This window comes from Crocodylus siamensis, chromosome 11, assembly GCF_052110815.1.
Source record: "Crocodylus siamensis isolate JL-2025a chromosome 11, ASM5211081v1, whole genome shotgun sequence".
NCBI classification, from domain to species: domain Eukaryota; kingdom Metazoa; phylum Chordata; order Crocodylia; family Crocodylidae; genus Crocodylus; species Crocodylus siamensis.
This window is the reverse complement of record NC_143405.1, coordinates 1-20,939: the sequence shown is the minus strand read 5'-3', so window position 1 is coordinate 20,939 and position 20,939 is coordinate 1. Positions and strand designations below refer to the sequence as shown.

The 20,939-nt window shown below is 50.3% G+C and overlaps 2 protein-coding genes across 6 annotated transcripts in view; both read left to right on the top strand.

Moving 5' to 3' along the window:
- The window catches only part of GARNL3 (GTPase activating Rap/RanGAP domain like 3), a 126,472-nt gene extending 116,201 nt beyond the window's left edge, over positions 1-10,271 (top strand). For all 5 annotated transcript variants that reach the window (XM_090022482.1, XM_090022480.1, XM_090022483.1 and 2 more), the window contains 4 exons: positions 704-839; positions 4,787-4,996; positions 5,439-5,550; positions 6,825-10,271. In XM_090022482.1, the coding sequence (XP_089878608.1) occupies positions 704-839; positions 4,787-4,996; positions 5,439-5,550; positions 6,825-6,981 (615 nt within the window). In that variant the 3' untranslated portion in view covers positions 6,982-10,271. The remainder of the gene's footprint in view (positions 1-703; positions 840-4,786; positions 4,997-5,438; positions 5,551-6,824) is intronic.
- Positions 10,272-15,312: 5,041 nt separating this feature from the next.
- Positions 15,313-20,376, top strand: LOC149855208 (uncharacterized). The gene is made up of 5 exons (XM_090022552.1): positions 15,313-15,318; positions 15,802-16,164; positions 16,727-16,810; positions 18,959-19,040; positions 19,349-20,376. The coding sequence occupies exons 1-5, from the start codon at positions 15,313-15,315 to the stop codon at positions 19,675-19,677; spliced, it is 864 nt and encodes a 287-aa protein (XP_089878678.1). The 3' UTR covers positions 19,678-20,376.
- Positions 20,377-20,939: the final 563 nt, after the last annotated feature.

Genomic DNA, 20,939 nt, shown 5'->3' with positions numbered 1-20,939 from the left:
CAGTGTGTTAAGCCAGGTGGGAGCAGCCCCACTGGCAAGAGGCCCAGGGGGTCAGCTTGCCAGCTGTCAATGCTTCCACCTGGCTTAATGTGCTGTGGAGGGGCTGGCTGGAGCACAAGGGTTCTTCAGTGCTAGTAAAAAACAGGGCAGGGTGAGTAAAAATAAATCTGCAGCAAGATAGTACTTGTGTATTTACAAGTACTACCCTGCTGTGGAGTTTTAGTTGACTCCAGCCTGATAGAGCTGCATGTGTAGATACTGAGACATTTACTGTGGAGCCAACTGGCCTACTCCGCAGTAAATGCCTCGTGTAGACACACCCACGGAGTCATAGTAAAGCAGGGCTGGAAGGGACCTTTGGAGGTCATCTAGTCCAGCCCCCTGCCTGAGACAGGATCATCCTTATCCCTGTCCAAAGCGTACCATACAAATGCTTGTCTAACCTACTAGTAAAACAACACGGTCAGTCTTGTCACACAGCCACAAGGCACAGCACCCTAGCATGCCACGGGGCTTTGTTAAAATAGGGTCAAGAGGTTGCATACAGACCAGATGCTGTGGTGGAGCCTTCCATGTCAGGTTTCAGTGACTTTGAGGCCTTTGTGCAACTGCTGTAGCTTGTGGAAAGAGGAAACCTGGGCTGTATCTCAGCAAGTGACTGGAAAGACTTGCTGTGCTAATACTGTTTTTCTTGTCATTTCAGTTGGACATTTATTTTAAAGCTACTGCGGTGGCAGTTGGATCATCTAATAGTAGTTCCAAGGAGACCAGTTCAAAGAGCTCTCCTCAGACACCGATAGCTCATGAAACACCAGAATTCCCTCTGTCCTCAACAGAAGGTAAAGCAAGTACTAGGGCTAACTGGGCTTGGTTACTGGCTTATGCCGAAAATTAGGATGTTTGCAGTGTGAAAGACTTTAAATTGATTGCAGCTGTGAGGCCTAAGAACTAGAATTTTCTATTCCATCATGGAGCAGGTGTGACTAGGGAAGCTATGCCTAAGCTACTTCTTGCCAGTGTTCTCTTCCATTGCCTGTTCTCTGGGGTAAGGGACAAGTCTCAGTGGTCTAGTGAATCTTTGACACTGCTGTGGCTGTGGTTGCAGACAGAGATACCAGTTTTGGGGACACTTGCCTTCAAAGGGCTGAACTGAAATAGCTGACCTACAGAATACATTTTGCTTAAGAGATGCCTAACTCCAGGTCAAAGAAGAAAAGTTAATAGCACCTTAAAATATGGTATGAAGGGTACAAGAGCATGCTGCCCTGATGCAAAGGAAGCACGGGATGTGCAACAAGAGACTGGCCTGGCAAAACAGTGAACTCATCAGTTATGAGGGCTCATCTGCTTTGCTTTTTACCTCTGGCATGCCAGAGGTGGGGTGTTGGTGTTTTGGGTAGTTCCTCCTGGAGTTATAAGGGCTTGAACTTATGATTGTGGAGATTCCCTTGGGTAACAAAAGTCTGCCAACATAGGGAGCTGGGCACAGTGGCCTAGGAGGCTACTTCCAGTCTTGTTGCCCTCTGTGCTTCAGAAAAGTACCTTGGGGCTATGGCAGACTCACGAGCCACGTATAAGCTGACCGTGTGCTGCTGCTGCTCCTGAAAAAAAAAATGACCGCGAGGATCCTGGCTATGCTAGCAGGAGTGCTGCATGCACATCCTGGGGAGTGATTGACTGGCTGACTTTAAGACTTTTTTTAATCAGAAGCTTTCAAAATACCACTTGGTCTCTGCTGGATAATTACAAAAATGGTTTCTCTGCTCAAAAATTTTAATGACTGAAAATGGGTCTTTTAATGGGAATCTAAGCACAGCTTTAACTATGGTTCTGTAAAACTCACGTTCCCATAAATAGCTCCGTTTACATCCAGTTGCAGCGTCCCAGGCCCCACTAAATTTCCTATCATTTGTTGCTTTATGTTATCTTGTCACTGCTTTTCCATTACCTCTCTTAGGGAAACAACCTCAATCTCTCCAGTCTGCCTTCATACAAGGGTTGTTGCGGACCCCTGCTCAGGCTGATTTCCTTTGTCTGCCCCCTCCCCCTTTATTTTTCTAAACGCCTCCAAGGAAACGTAGCATGCAGTTCTGCACATCATTGCTGCTAAAGTCATCCTTTTTAATTTACAGTCTGGGATTATAATATTTTTCCATATCATTCTTTAGCTCGTTCTTGATGAGTGCTGATATTTTATTTTCTGCAAAAAAGAAAAAAATATGAGAGAGTGATAATTTTAATGGCGGCACAACAAAGTAAAGTAGTGATGTTTCAGAAAACCATGGTTTTTCTTTGAAGTGGAGGAAAAGCAGAAAACTATGTGTGGTAGACCCTCAGAAAAGAGAACTGGTGGATGCATACAAGTATTTGCAGAAAGATACAGGCTGTATTTTGGCCTTCTGGGGGTAGAGTCATAGAAGATTTGGGCCATGAAAAAGTGTGAATTGGGGAATAGTTTATCATATTCTGTCACAGGGGTGTAGGTTGTAGCCATGTTGATTTCATAGATTTCATAAACGTTAGGGCTGGAAGGGACCTCGGGAGATCATCGAGTCCAGCCCCCTGCCCAACGGGCAGGAAGTCAGCTGGGGTCATAGGATCCCAGCAAGATAAGCATCCAATTTACTCTTGAAGGTGTTCAATGTAGGTGCTTGAACCACCTCCGCTGGCAGACTGTTCCAGACCTTGGGGGCTCGGACAGGAAAGAAATTCTTCCTTATGTCCAGCCTGAAATGGTCTTGCAGGAGTTTGTGACCATTTGACCTCGTCATCCCTTGGGGCGCTCTGGTGAACAGACGTTCCCCCAGATCCTGGTGGTCACCACGATAAACTTATAGGTGGCCATCAGATCACCCCTGAGCCTGCGCTTTTCCAGGCTAAAGAGTCCCATGGCTCTCAGCCTGTCATCGTAAGATCTGTTTTCCTGACCTCTGATCATGCGCGTGGCTCTCCTCTGGACTCTCTCAAGCTTCTCCACATCCTTTTTGAATTGTGGAGCCCAAAACTGGACGCAGTACTCCAGCTGCGGCCTCACCAAGGCCGAGTACAAGGGGTGAATGACGTCCCGGGATTTGCTCGAGAAGCATCTATGGATGCAAGCCAGCATTTTGGTCGCTTTACTAGCCGCAGCATCGCATCTTGTGGTCAATGATGACCCCCAAGTCTCTTTCTTCTGTAGTGCTAACCAACGTAGCACTGCCGAGCCTATAAGGGTGCTGCAGGTTTTTCCTCCCAAGGTGGAGAACCTTGCATTTATCGGTGTTAAACACCATCAGGTTCTCGTCTGCCCATTTGCTGAGCTTGTCCAGGTCAGCCTGGATCACCCGCCTATCTTCTGGCGTGGATGCTTTGCCCCAAAGTTTGGTGTCATCGGCGAACTTGGCCAGTCCACTCCTGACTCCAATGTCCACATCGTTAATGAAGATGTTGAACTGTATGGGTCCCAGGACAGAGCCTTGAGGGACCCCACTGGTCACAGGGCACCACGATGAGTGACTGCCATCAATCACAACCCTCTGGGTCCGACCACGAAGCCAATTTCCCAGCCAGCGGATCGTGGTGGAGCCAAGGCCACAACTGGCCAGTTTGGCCAAGAGGTGATCATGGGATACCAGATCAAAAGCTTTTTTGAAGTCAAGATATATGACTTCAATCTCTTCTCCCTTGTCCAGGTGATAGGTCACCTGGTCATAGAAGGAAATGAGATTGGTCAAACAAGACCTACCCGCAACAAACCCGTGCTGGCTATCCCTTAGGATGTTAGCCTGGGCCAGTCCCTCAAGGATGGCCTCCTTAATAAACTTTTCTAAGATCTTCCCCAGGATAGAAGTCAGGCTAATGGGCCTGTAGTTAGCCGGATCCACTCTCCTCCCTTTCTTGAAGATGGGCACCACATTGGCCTTCTTCCAGTCTTCGGGCACTACACCAGAGCGCCAGGAGTTTTCAAAGATCCGTGCCAGGGGCTGGGCTATGACGCTCGCCAGCTCCTTGAGTACCCTGGGGTGCAGATTGTCAGGGCCGGCTGACTTGAAGGTATCCAGCTTCTCAAGGATACCTTCACGAGGTCAGCATTGATGGAGGGTAGGGGATCCCCCTCACCCAGATTTCCCTGTCCCATAGCAGGCATGGGCATCCCATGTGACTGATGAAAGACTGACGCAAAGTACCTATTTAATAGGTTGGCTTTTTCCTGGGCGTCAGTTGTCAGTTGGTCTAAGGACAAAAGCAGACAAAGTTCTTTGGGTGAATCTGATCTCTTGTATTAGATCAACGTAAATTGGTCTAATAAAAGAGATCAGATTCACCCAAAGAACCTTGTCTGCCTCGCATTCTGCTAAGAACTTTCCTTTAAACAATGGATGCTTAGGATGGAATACTGTTTCACTAGAGGCACCTACATAGTACGTGTATTGCTGTATAATTTCAGTTGTTGGTGCACAGGTTTGGAATATGTTTTGTCCTGTAGACATTTAGAATTGCATTGTGTATGTCTGTTTCTCCCTCAGCTTGACTGTATGTACACTGTGACTGAAAAATACTGTCATTACTCTACTATAACACCAGTCCTGTTAGCAGTATTATCTGTCTGATTCCAGTACGTATTTATGGCCAGTAATTATCGATGTAGATTGCAAGCTTTGCAGGGAAAGGGGCAGTATCTTAGATTACATGTAGCAGTGTGGTGCCTGCTGTCAGCACTCAAGTGGTAAAGACTAATATGAGAAACTCTAATTACTATGACAGAATGAAGAATCTGTTACCGTTTGTTTTTCTTGCTGTGTTTCAGGTGAAGTTCGCTATAAAAACTTGTACAAAATTCCTCTCAGTAACCTGGTTGGTAGGAGCATTGAACGTCCTTTGAAGTCGCCTTTAGTCCCTAAGGTCATCGCTACCCCAACGCCAAGTGGAATCACCTCTGTCCCTGTTACTCACTCATTATCCTTATCTCGTATGGAAATTAAAGAAATAGCAATCAGGACACGCAAAGAACTACTGGGTAGAATCTCCTTATTTTTGGTTGTAGTGATCAGTTGCTATTTATATCACCTGGAAATTTTGGGTCACCCACTTGATTCTGGAGATTGATTGGTATTGAGAAGACAATATGAAAAAAATGAAACAGCATCAATTTAAAAAAAAACAGCCTCAGTATACAGAGATTACATAAATCCTTTGATAAGTTATCTGAGACAGACACTTGGTTGAGACAGTTTAGTTGGGGATGATCCTGCCTTGAGTTAGGGGACTTGACCAGATGACCTCATGAGGTCTCTTCCAGCCTTCCTTCCTGTAATCCTATGAAATCCACACAGGTTGGTATTTTAAGCCAATCAGAATGTAGCTAGTAACTGACAGAAGGCAGAGAGATATTATAGCTATAACATCCCAATTAACATTTAGCCTCTTTTGGCAACTAAACTTTTTATTCCTTTCTTAAGGCCTCTTGGATGAGCCAGTTCCTAAGTCAGAAGGAATGCAGAAGCAAAAGAAACTTCCTCGAAAACAATCAGACCATAAGCATGGAGCAATAAGGTCAACTAGCAGTGACAGGTAAATAAGGAGACCTCTAAAAGAATCTCACTAAATTAAAGCATTATGTCCTTGGGGTGCAAACAGTTGTCCTAATGCTATGTACACAATGCATATCATACCTTGGCTTAAATTGGACCTCAGAGCTGTTCTACTATGATTTTACCCTATGAGCTGTTTAAGTAAGAGGTTGTTCTTCACGTTGCCTTGGTGGGTCAGAACTGGTTCACGACTTTTTTGAATAAGCTTCTGTTGCCATTATAAGATTAAATCTTGGGTTTCTTGCTGTTTTATAACAAAGCTTGTATGTTGCATCTGGCTGAACCTAACAGGCAGTCAGAGTGGGTCTTTGTTATGGTTGGCATCATGGCTCAACCTCCATCAATAGGGATTTTTCTAGGAGACCCACATGGTATGAACTTATTGGCCACATCCTTCCTTCCCATGGGCCTTGTTGCGGCAAAGAAATTTGGCAGAGCGGCATGTATGGAACTTGTCTGTCCAGTCCTCTTCATGTGATCCTATGCCATAGCACTCTGCATGATGGAATCCTTACTTATACAGGGCAGAGGCAGCAGGATTTGACTCATTACTAATGATGCTTCATTACTTTTATTCTCTATTATTTAAAACAGCATGAGACTGATTTCAGAACCTTGAAAAGGAAGGGAAAAAAATACTGTGGTGGGCGGAGGGGAGGGCAACTGAACGTTTGAGTAAATTTAGGGATAAAGGTTATAGCCATGTTGGTCTAAAAGTACAAGCAGTCAGTGTGGTAGAGGTGTAATATCTTTTATTAGACCAACTACACAGTTGCAAAAAAAAAATGTTCTTTATTTGCAAGCTTTTGGGCAAACGCCCTTCCTCAGGCATCAGAGATTGCAACATTTCTCATTTCTACCTGGTAGAAATTTTACAGCCTTTGCATTCTCTAATGTCTGAGGAAGGGCGCATAAGCCTGAAAAGCTTGCAAATAAAGTTTTTGTTTTTTGGGTGCAACTGTCTAGTTGGCCTAATAAGAGAGATCACTTCTACCACACTGGCTCCTGAGTAAAATTAAAAGTTTGTGAACGTGATATTTGTTACCGTTTTCTAATGACCAAGTTAGTGAGAATAAGTGGAAAATCAGAGTGGTTTTTGGTTTTTTCAAAAGAGGAATGAAATGCAATTCTCAGGACAGCAAGTGTTTTGACTCTGTCCATAGATTAACCTGCTTGAGTCCAGGGATAGGCACTGATACTGCTATTCTCTTTCATCTGGAAATGTTTACAGCAACTCTGTCTTCCTCCTTGCAGGATAATTTCAAGCTCCTTTGAAAGAAATTCTGAAGGCCGCCACCTTTCCACCAGCTCGGATCCTGATACTGCAGTAAGCAGGGAAGACAGTCCATCATCTAGCTACCTGTTTCAGCTTACTGCTTCATTTGATGAAGACATCATTGACTTGAAGTGAAGACAATCTAAAGATCCCTGTTCTTTCCTTTCCTTTTCTTATAATTCTGTAGGCCATGTAGGAATGTCACAGCACTGTTTCCAGCGGTAAAATGTGACTGGAAATGGAATGTATTGGTGATTACCCTTCATAGAACTCAACTTGTTCTTGTGAACTGGGCCTGAATTGGTGATGCTTATGTTTTTGTCTCTCTCAGTTAAAGAACCAGTGGTTCTGGTTGTAATAAGATGGTAGATAACAACAAGAGGTTTAGGCTGAAACTTTTAAGTAAATAAAAGTATTCATTCTAACTTACTCTAAAGTTAGTACCTTTCAAGCACCTGGCTGAAAGTAACATGCAACTAAGTGACTTGCAACCATTCTGGATTCTGAATTGTTCTACAGTACAGCTTCAGAGTCACCTAGTAAGATACTTTTTATAAGGAAATCCACCTTTATGATTTTTATCTGTAAAAAATGTCAACCTTGTAACTAGATTCTTTTCAGTCAGGATCCACTATCCCTGATGTGATGCTGTTCTGTTATGTTTACTGAAGAACGAAGGATGTCAGGTAAGATAAGAGTATACCGCTTCCCTCACGCTGATCTTTCTCCACACAAATTTCTTAGAGGAACCTGAAACCAGTCTTGAGTGCAAATGTCCTGAAATGCAGATTTTTTTTAAAACCACGTACATTCAAATTATACTTAAAAATGAATAATCTGGGACAGAGCAAGAAGAGATATGCATCAGGTTTACCCATCAGCCAGAATATTATCCCTTTGGTGTTCCTACAGACTTTATAATAAATAACGTGTAGGAGCAAGATCTGATTTCTCCTTCCATGGTCCATATTATTTGGGTTCAAAGGTAAATCTCTTGTTAATAGGCAGATATCAGTAGTAGATGTTGTGTACGTGTGCATCAAATATATGAAAGGTACAATGATGGAGTATTTCTAAAAGCCATACTTCGTTTAGTAGGTCAAGGCTGAAGAGTCAGGTGGGGAGCAGCTGTCTTTTTACAGTGGAAATAATGGAAGTAAAACATGGGTTGTTGGAAGGACAGGGTTTCGTTAACAACATGTGATTTTGATGCCTTTCCTGTATTTAAAAAAAACCCAACTAAATAAAACAAAGCAAAATTATTTCAAGAAGAAATTAGAGAGAGGCTTTATAATTAAAATGAAGTGTTCTTATCCTATTAAAAAAAAATTAAGATTTTAGCTGTTTGCAAATTACCTCTGGCTCTGTAACTAGAAATACTTCTGCACCCCTATTTCTTTTGTGATGTCATCCTTATGCCATGATTTCCTATTTCTTCTAAGCAGAAACATTTGCAACTTTCTGCCTTTATTCAGTACATCTGAATATATAGTTTTCTACCAAGTACCCTGTTCTGTTTTCCTAACATCTATGTAGTTGTAATTGCTTCCCTTAAAAGATTAGCTTAATGGAAAAGAGCATTTTTTCTTCCTTGTAGCAGCTGACCAAGGAAAGAAGTAATACTTTTTGCTGTTTTGATTGGTTATGATCACAACATTTTTTAAACTGTAAACCTGTAGGTTGTAATATTAAGACAAAACATCAAAAACTAGCTAAATGTTTTTGGCACAAATTTCCATTACACACTTACTGGAAGGAGCTTTTATGCACCCTGTGCCATTTACCAGTTCTGCTCAGGCTAAACAATCAAGCTGAAAACTGACAGATCAGGCACACGTTTCTGGTAAAGGTTGTAACACAGGGATAGGCAACCCCCAGCACAAGTGCCAGTGTGTGGCATGCCAAGGCATTTTGTTTGGCACGCATGCCTTGGGGCAGATGATGGGGAAGGGGTTGGGGCCGTGCTCCCACAACAAGGATTGGGCCCCTTGTGGCTCCCCCACCATCAGCCCCTGGCATGCCAGCATCTTACAGGTCAGGGTTTTGGGTGTTTTTGGCAGACTGCCCCAAAACACTGTCAACACCTGTTGTAACGTTTCTGTGCAAGAGATTCTTTATGTAACTGCATTCAGGGCATACTATGTGAACATGTCATTTGACCCTAAATTGGGCTCAACTGCACCCATGTAAGGAAAACTAATTGCACTACCAGCTGCTAATGAAGGCTGGAACAATTGCTGCTACTTCTTACCCTGTGGCCCTCTCTCTGGATGCACTGTGCCACTTCCGTGTTGCTCATGTGTCCATGTTCTAGTCATTGTGAAGCCTGTATTGATGTGCTGCAATCCCAGGCTTTAGTTAAAATAAACTATAATTGGAAATTTTGTTTTGAAATGTTAAAATATTAGATTGTAGACCAGAAAAGATTGTGCAATTCTCTGTTCCCCACTGCTGTAGCATGGTCCACATGTGGCAGCCTGTGAATCAAGGAGAGTTGACTAGAGCCCAACGCTACGGGGGAGTTAAAAAGGCAAACTGAAGGGCCTGAACAAACCAGTGCATCTTCCATCCGGAAGGGACTGGAAAGGCCTGGGGGAGAGGCCAGTGCAGAGATCAGAAGAGCTGAAACAGAGTAGCCACGAAGTGGCTTTTCCCAAGGGTTAGCTTTCTTCACCTTCATAAAACCTCTGAATTCTGCATGTAATCACCGCATTGGGTGGCTCCAAGATAGTCTCATCCAAGATAAACGGGGAGAAAATCGAGATGAGTTTTAAACTGATAATTCAGGACGTGTTTGAATAGGAAGACTGTTAGTTGTTGGAACAATTCTGAGGGGACAGCACACCTTTAAAAAAAAAAAAAAAGAGTTGGTCAGGGCCATGTTGTTGGGTTTGGTGCACGAATCACTGAATGGAACTGTGGTCCATGTACAGAAAGTCACAGTTGTCCCTTTTTGCCATAAGGTTGTCATTTAAGTAAGAAACATCAGAACACAGAGCTATAAGGCCTCCGTCCTGTATTATTTCTCATTTTGTGCTTAATCGGTGCGTCTGCAAGGTATGCAGAAGAGGACACAAGGATGGCTAAAGGGATCTGGAAGAAGGTCTGGTGGGATCAGATTGTCTGCATAGAGGACAAAGCTGTACCTGAAAAACCCAGTGTCTGTGGCTGAAGACTGTGTCCAAGAGCTGCTACCTCAAAACACCTCTGCTGCAGCCAAGAGCCTAGATCTGTGCCAGTAAGGTTTCTGGTCAGGGTTTGGTCAAGAAGTAGTGGTTGTGGACCCAGAGAGATTCTGCACAGCAGCTCCCCACAGGACGGGACAGGCAGGAGGCGGCTCTCCTGTCTGCAAGCAGACGGGAGGGTGGGGGACCAGGAGGGGACATGGTGCTGGGCTGGTAGGGGGGAGGATACTTACGAGATTTGGGGACTTCAGAAAGTCCCTGCCTGCTGGGCCTGGGAGCGGTGCGTGGGATCTGAGCTAGTCGGGGCTGCGCCCACCGAGCGGGGCCCGGCACAGCTCCGTCACCCTCTGGATCGGCCGGGCCGGGCGCTGCGGCACGTGCCCGCCCCTCCCTTCTGGGCACGTCTAGGGCACGCGGGGCCCCACGACCCGCTCGCGGGGGGGCGGGGGGCGCATGCTCCTTGCTCGGCCCAGCGGGGCCCCACCCTGGCCACCCCCATACCCATTTGGTCTCGCCCATCGATATGTTTAGCGCTCGGCTTTGTCGCTCTCATCGCCCATTTTGCCCTTCCAGCCACGAATCGATAATATTGCCGCAACCTAGTCCCAATGCGCACGCGCACGGAGACCAACGCCTTCCTAGTTTCCTCGCTTGTTCTGTGGTCAGTGTAACCATGGCAACCCCATCAATGTTTCCGGCATGTGGCAACGCCAATCCATAATCTCGGCGATTGATGCCTTGACTTGGAGTACTACGCATGTGCGCTTACCCACGGTCATCGATGAATTTGACGGTCAGCCTGCTACGCGTTGCGCATGTCTACTTTCTTTGCGCAGATGGGCAACCTCGAGGCATACCGATACCAAAGTGCGCATGCGTGCTTATTGCTACCCATCGATAGTTCTTTGATGACCTGGAGCCCGCTCTGTACAGCGCATGCGCACTGGGTCTCCTCTCCCCCCCCATTGTTCACATTGTTTTAACGACGCTGCCGCTTTCCGGCACATCAGCTCTGCGCCCGCTGCGGCAGCGGGTCCGGAGTGACCGGGGGTGGGGACATCCCTTAACTTTACCCCAAAGTATTAGCCCCAAAAAGGACTGTAACGCTCATTCGATAGTTTCGGCGTTCGTCCTGCCGTCACTGTCTCTATAATCATGGAAACCCATCCATGACTCCTACGCTGACAAGGTCCTCTGATTCCCAAGACGCACGAGCAGATCCATAATATCCAAGATCCATGTATTTTGACTGTGACCAAAGCGCCCGCACAAGTTACTCGGAATCCCGCTGATCCATAGAGCACAACTCCACACATGCGTACTTCCTCTGCTCGTTGATGGGCAAACACAATTGACCCCGCTTTTCCTCAGTGCACATGTGTGCTTATGTCCTCTTATTTACGTTTTCAACGCGATACTGGGAGCCAGCTCTGTACTGCGCATGTCCACAGGGTGCCTTTTTCCCCACCCCGCCCAGTGACGGCTTAACTGTGTGGCCTATCATGTATACCGGCTCTGTTCCCCACGTGGCTGCGGATGCGGGCAGGTCGAGACGTGGGGGAGTCCATTCTTGCTCCTTACCCCCAATATTAGCCCCAGAGGGAGCGGAGAGCGCCATTCCCAGTGCGCATGCGTATCAAGACGGCCCTCGATAGTTCTGGCGCTCGTTCTAGCGTCTCTGCCTCCGTAACCATGGAAACCCATTCATGGTTCCTGCGCTTGCTCGCAGGAAGCCTGGATACGCCAATTCATAGTATCTGCGTTCGGTGTTTTGCCTGGGCCTACAGCGCGGTTTCTAGTACCATCGATAAATTCGGTATTTAGCTGAATATTGCGGAGCGATGCATTTTGACAGCAACCATTGCGCATGCGCAAGATCCAACGCTACCGTTAAATTCGGAGCTTATTTAGCCAAACCCTCAGGGCTCCAGGCATACTTACTTGGTTTGCCCACTGATGGGCAAACCCGATGCGCCGCCTCTTCCCAAGTGCGCATGCATGTTTATGGCCACTCATCGATATTTTTCATCATGCGACCGGGAGCCAGCGTATACAGCGGGTTTGCACCGTGTCTCCCAGCGCCGGTTTAACTATGCGGCCGCTTTCCCGCACAGCGGCGCCGCACCCCCGTAGCCGCCGCTGCCGGCCCCGAGTGAGAGCTTCTCCCCAGGATTGGTTTGGAACGCGCGGGGGAACTGTAGCACTGAGAGTAGCACCGTGATCCTTTCGGCTCTGGTCCTGTTGTCACTGCCGCTGTCACCATGGAAACCCATTCATGGCTTTCGCTCTAGCACCGTCCACGATTTCCCAAGGCGCACGTGCCAATCCAGAATATCGGTAATCGATATGTTTAGACAGCGAGCAGTACGCAAGCACAAGGCCCGGTACCACATAAATTCAGAATATAGCAGTCAGTGCGCCGCGCAGGCCTACTCATTTTGCCCATAGATGGGCAAGCGCGCTGCACCTCTTCACAAGTGCGCACGCATATTCATGGCGCTCACTGATGTCTTCATTGTGTGGCTGTAAGCCTGCTCTGTACCATCGAGGTTTTTACTGGGACCCGTACGCATGCGCGAGGCCCAGTATCCTCGTTAAGTTGTGATACCCGGCTCCGCGCCACACGCATGCATACTCCATTTGCCCCCATTTGCCCACTCCGCAAACGCGACGTGTCGCCTTTTTCCAAGTGTCCATGCGTGCTCAGGGCGGATCATCGATGTTTCATCGCGTGACCTGGAGACCATTTTGTCCCGCGGAGGCACACTGGCTTTTCCCTAGGGATGGCTTAACGCCGGTCCCGCACTCCGGCTCCGCCGCTTGTGCGGCTGCGGGCCGCGAGAGACGTGGGTGGGGCGTGCATCCTTGCCCCTTGCCTCGAGTACTGCCCCATTCCCACTGCGCATGCGTGTTAAGACGCGCCTGATAAGAGTCACCTGCCGACACGGCCTCTAGCCATAGAAATCCACCCATTAGCAACGACCGCTAATTCCAAGAACGCATACGTCAGACCAATTCAAGTTATCGGTGATCGACGTATTTTGACTGCGACCATTACGCATGCGCGAGCTTCCACGTCCCCTTAAACTGGGAGGTCAGGTGACCACGCCCTAACAGCGTTGCGCATGCGTACTTGGACTGCCCACTGATGGCTAAATACGATGTACCGCCTCTTCCCAAGTGCGCATGCGTATTCATGGCCCCTCATCGATGTTTTTCTCGTTCGACTGGGAGCGTGTCACGTACTGCGCACGCGCACTGGGTCTGCCCCAGCGGTTATTTAACGCAGCCTTCCCTTTTTCGCCCAGCGGCGTCGCGTCCCGTAGTGGGTTCCTCTGCGGGTCCACAATGAGGGGAGAGGGGGGTCCCTGTCCCTGTCCCTGTCCCTGTCCCTGTCCCAAGTATTGGTGGAGCAGGGTGGCAACTGTAGTGTCAATGTGCATGTGCATTGAGGCTCATTGCTCGATCGTTTCGACACTCGTCCTTTCGTCACTGCCCCTGTAACCATGGAAACCCAGGAACGATTGAGAAACGAGGCAGCGGACCCTCACTCTCAGGACGCATGCATATGTTGCTTCAAGAATCCTCCCAGTGCATGGATACTTGAGTTGCCCGTTGAAGGGCAAGTGTGATGTACCACATGTTCCCAAGCGCGCATGCGTGCCTGTGATGCGCGTACTCAGTGGGTCGCCCCCTTGTGTTTGAATGCTGCATGCGTGTTGCCGCACAGATTATGCTTAGGGACAATCAACACGGGTTCATTAGCGGCAGGTCCTGTCAGACCAACCTGGTGGCCTTCTATGACCAGATCACCAAATCCTTAGATGCAGGGGTAGCAGTGGACATTGTCTTCCTGGACTTTCAGAAGGCCTTTGACACTGTCTCTCACCCTGTTCTCATTAAGAAACTGGGGGACTGTGGCGTCGACACCCACACAGTCAACTGGGTCACCAACTGGCTGGAGGGCTGCACCCACAGAGTGGTGGTGGATAGGTCATGTTTGACCTGGAGGGATGTGGGCAGTGGGGCCCCCCAGGGCTCTGTCTTTGGGCCTGCACTGTTCAACATCTTCATTAGTGACTTGTACGAGGGGGTAAATAGCACCCTGTTCAAATTTGCTTATGACACTAAGATGTGGGGGGATGTGGGCAAGGTAGAAAGGAGAAATAGGCTGCAAGTGGACCTAGACAGGTTACAGGGGTGGGCAGATGAGAATAGGATGGGATTCAACACTGACAAGTGCAAAGTGATGCACCTGGGGAGGAAGACCCAGCACCGTACCTACAGGCTGAGGAACTCCCCGCTTGTCAGTACAGAGGTAGAAAAGGATCTTGGGGTCATCATTGACTCCAAGATGAACATGGGCCGGCAGTGTGGGGATCCAGTCAGGAAGACCAACCGCACCTTGTCATGCATCCACAGCTGCATCTCAGGCAGGTCCAAGGAGGTGATCCTCCCCCTCTGTGTGGCACTGGTCAGGCCTCAGCTGGAGTTCTGGGCGCCGGACTTCAAGAGGGATGTGGACAACATGGAGAGGGTCCAGAGGAGGCCACTTGCATGATCAGGGGCAGCAGGGCAGGCCCTATGAGGAAAGGTGACAGGACCTGAACCTGTTCAGCCTCCAGAAGAGAAGGCTGAGGGGGGGATCTAGTGGCCTATTACAAACTAGTCAGAGAGGACCAGCAGGCATTCGGGAAGTCCCTGTTCCCCCGAGCACTACCAGGAGTGACTAGAATGAATGGTCACAAGCTGGCAGAGGGTAAAATGGAGGGACGCTAGGGCTGTCTCTCTGGAGAGGGGAAGGCGATCTAGGCTTTCTACCATGACACTTGCAGATCACTGATCTATACACTAATCTGTCTGGTGACTGTCTATCTCGCCTAGAGGCAAGAGTGAGCCCCTTGCTGTGGAACAGTATTGCGGTGTCACCAGGGGGCTGGAGTGGCCTGCTCAGCTCTGAATGTGTCGTTCCTATCATGATTTGCACGGAAATTCCATTTTAAAATGTCAAAAGAAATGAATCCCCCACCCTATTTATTGTTCAGTCAAAAATCTAATGAAGTGAAGAGCTGGAGATCCTTGCTGTCAAATAAGAAACATTTTGAGAACAGGGGTTTCAAGAGCCGGTATTGTTCGTTGACTACTGACTTGAAACTACAGAAATGTATATGGGGGGGCGGGGTGTACACAGCGTGTGCGTGCGTGCGCAGAATACACACCATAACGAACGTAGTGATCCTACTACTGTCTCTGTGACTATCTCTGTCCAAAAGGGAAATAGATGGAGGTATTCGCACAGCGGTATGTTTCCATATTGCTATATATTAATGCGTATATTTCAAACATATCCCCTAGCTGTGGTGCGCACCCCTGTACAGTCTTGGGGGGCGGGGGGGGAAACGACCAGAAAACGCCCTAGTCGGTGCTGCCGTCCTCCGCTTCCCCCGCGCCGCAGCAGGCCGTCAAGGCGAAGAACAGGAGAGCGCGCTCGGTGCTGCCCTCCGGTGGCTCGGGCTGGGCACTGCAGCGGGGAGGCGCTGGCGGCTCCTGAGGGCGGCTCAGTGCTGCTCTCCTCTGGTCACGCCAGGCAGTGCAGCCAGGGGACAGGGGCAGGAACAGAAGCGGCTCCACGTGTCCTCTTGTCCCTGCAGCCGGGCGCGGAGCCGGGACACAAGGGCGACGAGGGGGAAACCCCACTCAGTGCTGCCGCAGGGCTCCTGCCGGGCACGGGGCCGGGAGATAAACGGCGAATAACCCTGCTCCGTGACAGGAGATCAGGGGTGTGAGTCGGGCCGCACATGCTCCGAGGCAGGATGCCGGAGTCCAGAGCTGTTGGCGGCCCGGACACGAGCGACAGCTCCGAGCCGGCGCGGTGGATGCCGTCCCCGAGGGGCCCGGGGCGGAGCAGGCCGAGGCGCCGGGCGTAGCTGCCCGGCCGGCGCTTGCCCCGCGGACGCAGCAGCGCTGCGACCGGTTTGTGCGCGGCGCGGCCGGCCGGCCGCTCCCTCCGCGCCTGCGCCGTGTCGCCGCTTCCCCACCCCCGGGGTCCCCGGCCCAGCCCGGCCTCGGGCCACGGCGGACTGGGGTGCCCCGCGTCCGGGGGGACGGGCGTTGGAGGGCGTCGTCTGCACCGGTGCGGGGCTGGGCACGTGGCGGTTGTGTGTGGAAAACCCATTTTGTGTGGGAATTTGGAGGCGTTTCTGTGGAAAGGTTTAGGCAAATCTGGTGACAGCGGGAGAATTCTGCAGGGATTTGGAAACTTTTTTCATGGAAATGTGTGGAATTATGTGTTCTGTTTGTTTGCAAACTGGTCATTCTCTGTAGTGATAAAGGACTTATTTGGAAAAGAGGCAAGGGCGTTGCAGGGAGCGAGGGCGGCCACCAGAGGCCACTCGCCCCGGCTTGCGCTGGTGTCAGTGAAGAGCGCTGCAGCCAGAGCCGCCTTCGCCTCCCCCGGCATTCCGGGGGCTTGGGATGATGGGATTTCCTGGGCCCCTGCTCTGGGAGCAAGGTCCAGCTTTCTTGCCTTTATGATTACTCATTGAAGGCGATTTGGTGAGGTTGGCCAGAGATATTGCCCATGAGGAACGGGGAAAGTTGCAGGTTTCCAGAGGATGCTGGGGGTAGTAGAAGTTCAGGCTGTGCCTGCTCTGGCTCTGTTCACTTACAGCCGCTCTCGCTCTCTCTTCTTGCAGGCCTCGCAGCAACGGGAAGGAGAAGCGGATGGGCAAGCAGCAGGGGAGAGGCGAGGTAGGAGAAAAGCCAGTCAGAGAAACGGGGTGAGAAGGAAAGGGACTCCGGACAGAGTGACCTCCCTGCCTTTGGGTCTCGGTCATGTCTTAGCCACATTTTGGCTTGGCTGCGTGAGCCTTTGGGTGAGCTCCCTGTCACTCAGAAATGGGGCTCTGCCCTTGAAGCTGTTGCACTTCTGCAGCAGTCGGGTGTAAGGTGGACAGCCCCGTGAGCAAGGCACATGTCACTGTTCCCCCTGTTTGTAAAGGGCTGTGGATCTGGTTGGTGGGCTGGTGCAGCGCAGCCGCCCTGTAATCGGAGTCCAGGCCGGCTGCCAAACTTGACTGCCAATGGTGCAGCCTCCTGTAAGCAGGGAACGTGCCGCCTCCTAACACGTGAGGACAGGCAATACCAACGTGTGTGGCGCTGGACATCCTGTAACTGGGAGTCCAAGTCCACTGCTGTTGCCAGCAGGTCGGAGACGTGTCCCTGTCAGCAGGGTGGGCGCAGCCTCCTGTTGCTGGCCGGAGAGAGACGGCGCGGCCTGCCGTGTTGTGCAGCAGGACGGCCGTGCAGACAGGAGCTGAGTCTTGCTGGTGACAGCAAACTCTTTAGACTCCGGAGCCTGATGACCCTCCTGTGGCTGGGTTGGAGCCTGTGGCCTCCTCTCGGATCCCCGTGTCCAGGCATCTGTCCCTCGTCCTGCATCAGTGCCTGGTACGCCACGACTGGACCCTGGGGCTGCCCTGTACTGAGGGTGCAAGTTCTGTGCATTCTGTGGGAAGGCTGGCTTCTGCAGAGCTGTGGACCTCCTTGTAAGCAGGACTCTGGGTCTTTCCCCTTTGCCTGCTGTGGGCAGTCCAGCTGGGCAGATAGGCTGTGCCCTGTGGAGGGTGCTGGTCTTATCGTGCTTGCCCCCTGAGAGTGGAGGAGGATTTTGCAGCATAAGGCTTGAGGACAAGCGGTTTGCGGCATGGAACTCCTTTCTGGCCTGGGAACACGTTTTCCCTTGTCTGAGTGTGGCGAGTGAGAGAGGCGCACCTGGGAACGAAAGCGTTTGTTATTTTCTTTTTGTTAAAATTGCTGCAGTGTATTTTATTTTCTTCCCAGTGCTGGGAAAAGGGCAACCTCGTAGCCTTCTCCTCCCACCTCCATCCTAGGGGGATAAGCACCAATATAGATTTCTGTGCGTTTTGGCGTTGGATGGAGCGGGGGGGACGGGGCATTAGCCCACCCTCCCAAATCCCCTTTGGCATGTGACCTCCCTGTATCTCAGGGGACAGGTCTGGGGCCCCTTCTCTTTGGGTTCTTTGGGCCACTTGGTCCCTTGCATTCAGGCTTATTGCCCTCCTTCTCGGGGGCAGGCTAGGTATTCCCTCCCTGAGTCCCTGGAGCCAAGTGCCCTGGCGCTTGGCCCGCTGTTCTCCTGCACCCCCACCTCCCGCCTGCAGCCTGTAAGCAGGGTCCTGGTCCCCTTGAGTCGGGTCAGGTCAGGTCGAGTTGGGTCTCGTTCCACTTGGTGAGGTTGGCCAGAGACGATAGCCACATATTACAGGGAAGGTTGCAGGCTTGTGGAGGATACTGTGTGTGTTGGGACCCCAGGGCTTAGTGACCTTCCTATAACTCAGGTCCAGGTCTCTGCTCCTTTGTTCTGCTGCTCTTGGCACTGTTGCAATGGCTTCACCCTGCACCCTGTAAACAGGGCTGCCCTCCCCCCAACACACCTCCTCTGGCCCCTGGTGGGGAGGCCTCCTTTAGTCCTTGGGGCTCTGTGGCTTCCATGGTGGGAGGCTGAAGTCGTGGCCCTTCTGCCCTGTCTGGCCCTTCTGTCCAGGGGGCAGCTTTGAGCCCTGATCGAGACTGCCTGAGGTACCTGTCAGCTGGCATTCAAGACTTTGCAGGCTTTCTCCTGGCTTTGTGCCCCAGCTGCCAGCTGCGTGCAGGGAGCACCGCCCTTTAGGCAGGGTTGTTGGTGTTTTTGACGTTCATGGTGCCATCCTAGCAGCTCTGTCCAGAGCCCTGGCCCATCACACTGTGCTGCTGGCTGGCCCGGATGTCAGCAGCCAAGCCCGCAGACGTCTGCCCTCCCCACTTCCCATGGACAGAGGGTGGTAAGAGTAAAAGAGAGAGAGAAATTGGGGCCTGTAGTCTTGTCCTCTGGTGTGATGACTTAAATCCAGTGTCTGCTTTTTAAGCCCCCAGAAAGAGAAGGAGACAAGGCGGCAGACAAGAAACTGAGGAAGGAAGAAACCCCCGCCTGCCCAGCAGGGCGGAAAGGTAAGTGAGTCTGGACACGGTGTCTGTCCTCTCTGCAAGTTGCATCCCCGAGTTGTCGACCTTGTGATTAGTGCCTTGCGGTAGGTCGAAGCACTGGGACCTCCTCGTACCGCGGATTCATGTCTCGGTTCCTGCTGTTGTCATACACGGGTAACTGCTAGGGCGGTACTCGTCCTCTTTTAGTAAACTGGAGGTATGTCCCAACCCCCTTGTTTTTAAAGTATGCCATGCTTCAGAGTACAATGGGCACTAGGGGGTGTGGGATTCATTGCCAGTCAACTCCACTTCCGTTTTGTGTACTCTTGCAGTTCCCCGAAGGGCTGACAGAGAAGAAGGAACGGAAGCTGCAAAAGAAAGCTCGGGAACAACAAGTGTGGGTTGGGGTGGGGAGGAGGAAGGGGACTGTTCGATGTTGAATGCATCTCTACACTTTCTAACACCCTTTTGGAGCAACCAGCCTCACGCTTCAAGTTGCACCATGTATTCAGCCTTGGGTTGGCCCCGATGGTGTGGAAGGAGGTTGAGGCATTGTGCTAGTTGTGGGTATGGATATGCAGCAGGCAAGGGGATTGCAGGTTGCCTAGCTTTGCTAGTTAAGCAGTGGATCAGAATAGATGTAGTTGAAGGCAGCGTGTAGGTTTTCCTTGGTTGGGTTGTGGAGCGGTTCTCGGTGTTAGCGTAGAAGTGCAGGTTTGTGCTCGGCTCAGTATGTGGCTTCATAGATTTCATAGACATTAGGGCTGGAAGGGACCTCGGGAGATCATCGAGTCCAGCTTCACTGGAGCTGGCGGGGCCAATTTGAGGCTGTTGGTGGCGTCATTTGTTTGCGTCTGTAAATTAAAGCTCCGTGGGTGTTTGAAAGCTCTGTGGCCCGTGAGGATGAAGGACTCATCTTGTGTCCAAAGGATCCTAAAGGTAGTTGGCGTGGTCAACAGCAAATTGGTAGGAGCAAGCGGGCCTAAGATGTGCACAGTCGAACAATAAACGGTCTAAGAACTTCATCTTGTGGCTGGTGCTTTTTGACGTGGAGAAGATTTGGCCACGGGCCTTTCCTGTTGTGAGCTGGCTGAAGGGTGAACTTTTTCATTCAATCTCCCGAAGTGATCCGTATTCTTACTTGTGGAATGAAAATAGTTCCCCTTCCGATTGACCGGCGGCGAAAGAACGTGTAACACGTGGTTCCTAGTCTTCAGTTTACAATTGTTAATACCCCTTTTTTTTTTAAATAAATAAAATATAAAGTCCAGTGAAGATGTGACCCATTGTATAATCTGGGGAAGTTCAGCTGTTCCTTGTCTAAAAAGGAAAAATGGTTCCAATAAAAATAAACTGCTTGTTTCAGACCTTCTTCTCTGAGTGCCTGTAGTACAAGTCTGGTTGTTTGTAAGGGCAGGGAGGGAGCTTTTTCTCTAAGGGCTGGGGCCCGGTGGAGGGAAGCCGCATTGTCACCGCTGCAAGAAGGACTGTGGGGCTCCCCAGCTGCCTCCAGGTTGTCATGAGTTCCTTCAGCCCAGCTGCGGTCCTGCCCCCCTTGCCCGTTGAATGTCATGTCCACAGGCTTTTAGCCCTATCATCCCTGAGGGGCTGCTCAGTCTTTCCTCAGGGAGCAGCTGCGGTTCACATGCTGCTCTGCTGCCTGTGCCCCCTCCCCCCCGCCTGTTGCTTGTGCTCTCATAGTGAAGTTCATGTCTTCATCTTCACAGCGGGAGCAGGGGCAGAGCTTTCCCCACTGGCCTCTGGTTTTGAGTGCCTGCCATGCAGCACCTGGAAGAGCTGTGATAGTCCTCTCACAGGCACAGGGCTTTCACAGTGTCTGAAAAGGGGGGTTTTCCAAAGCCTGTGCTTAGGCACCCAACATCACTAGTTACTTGTTACTGCGGGGGCCAGTGCCTAGGGCAG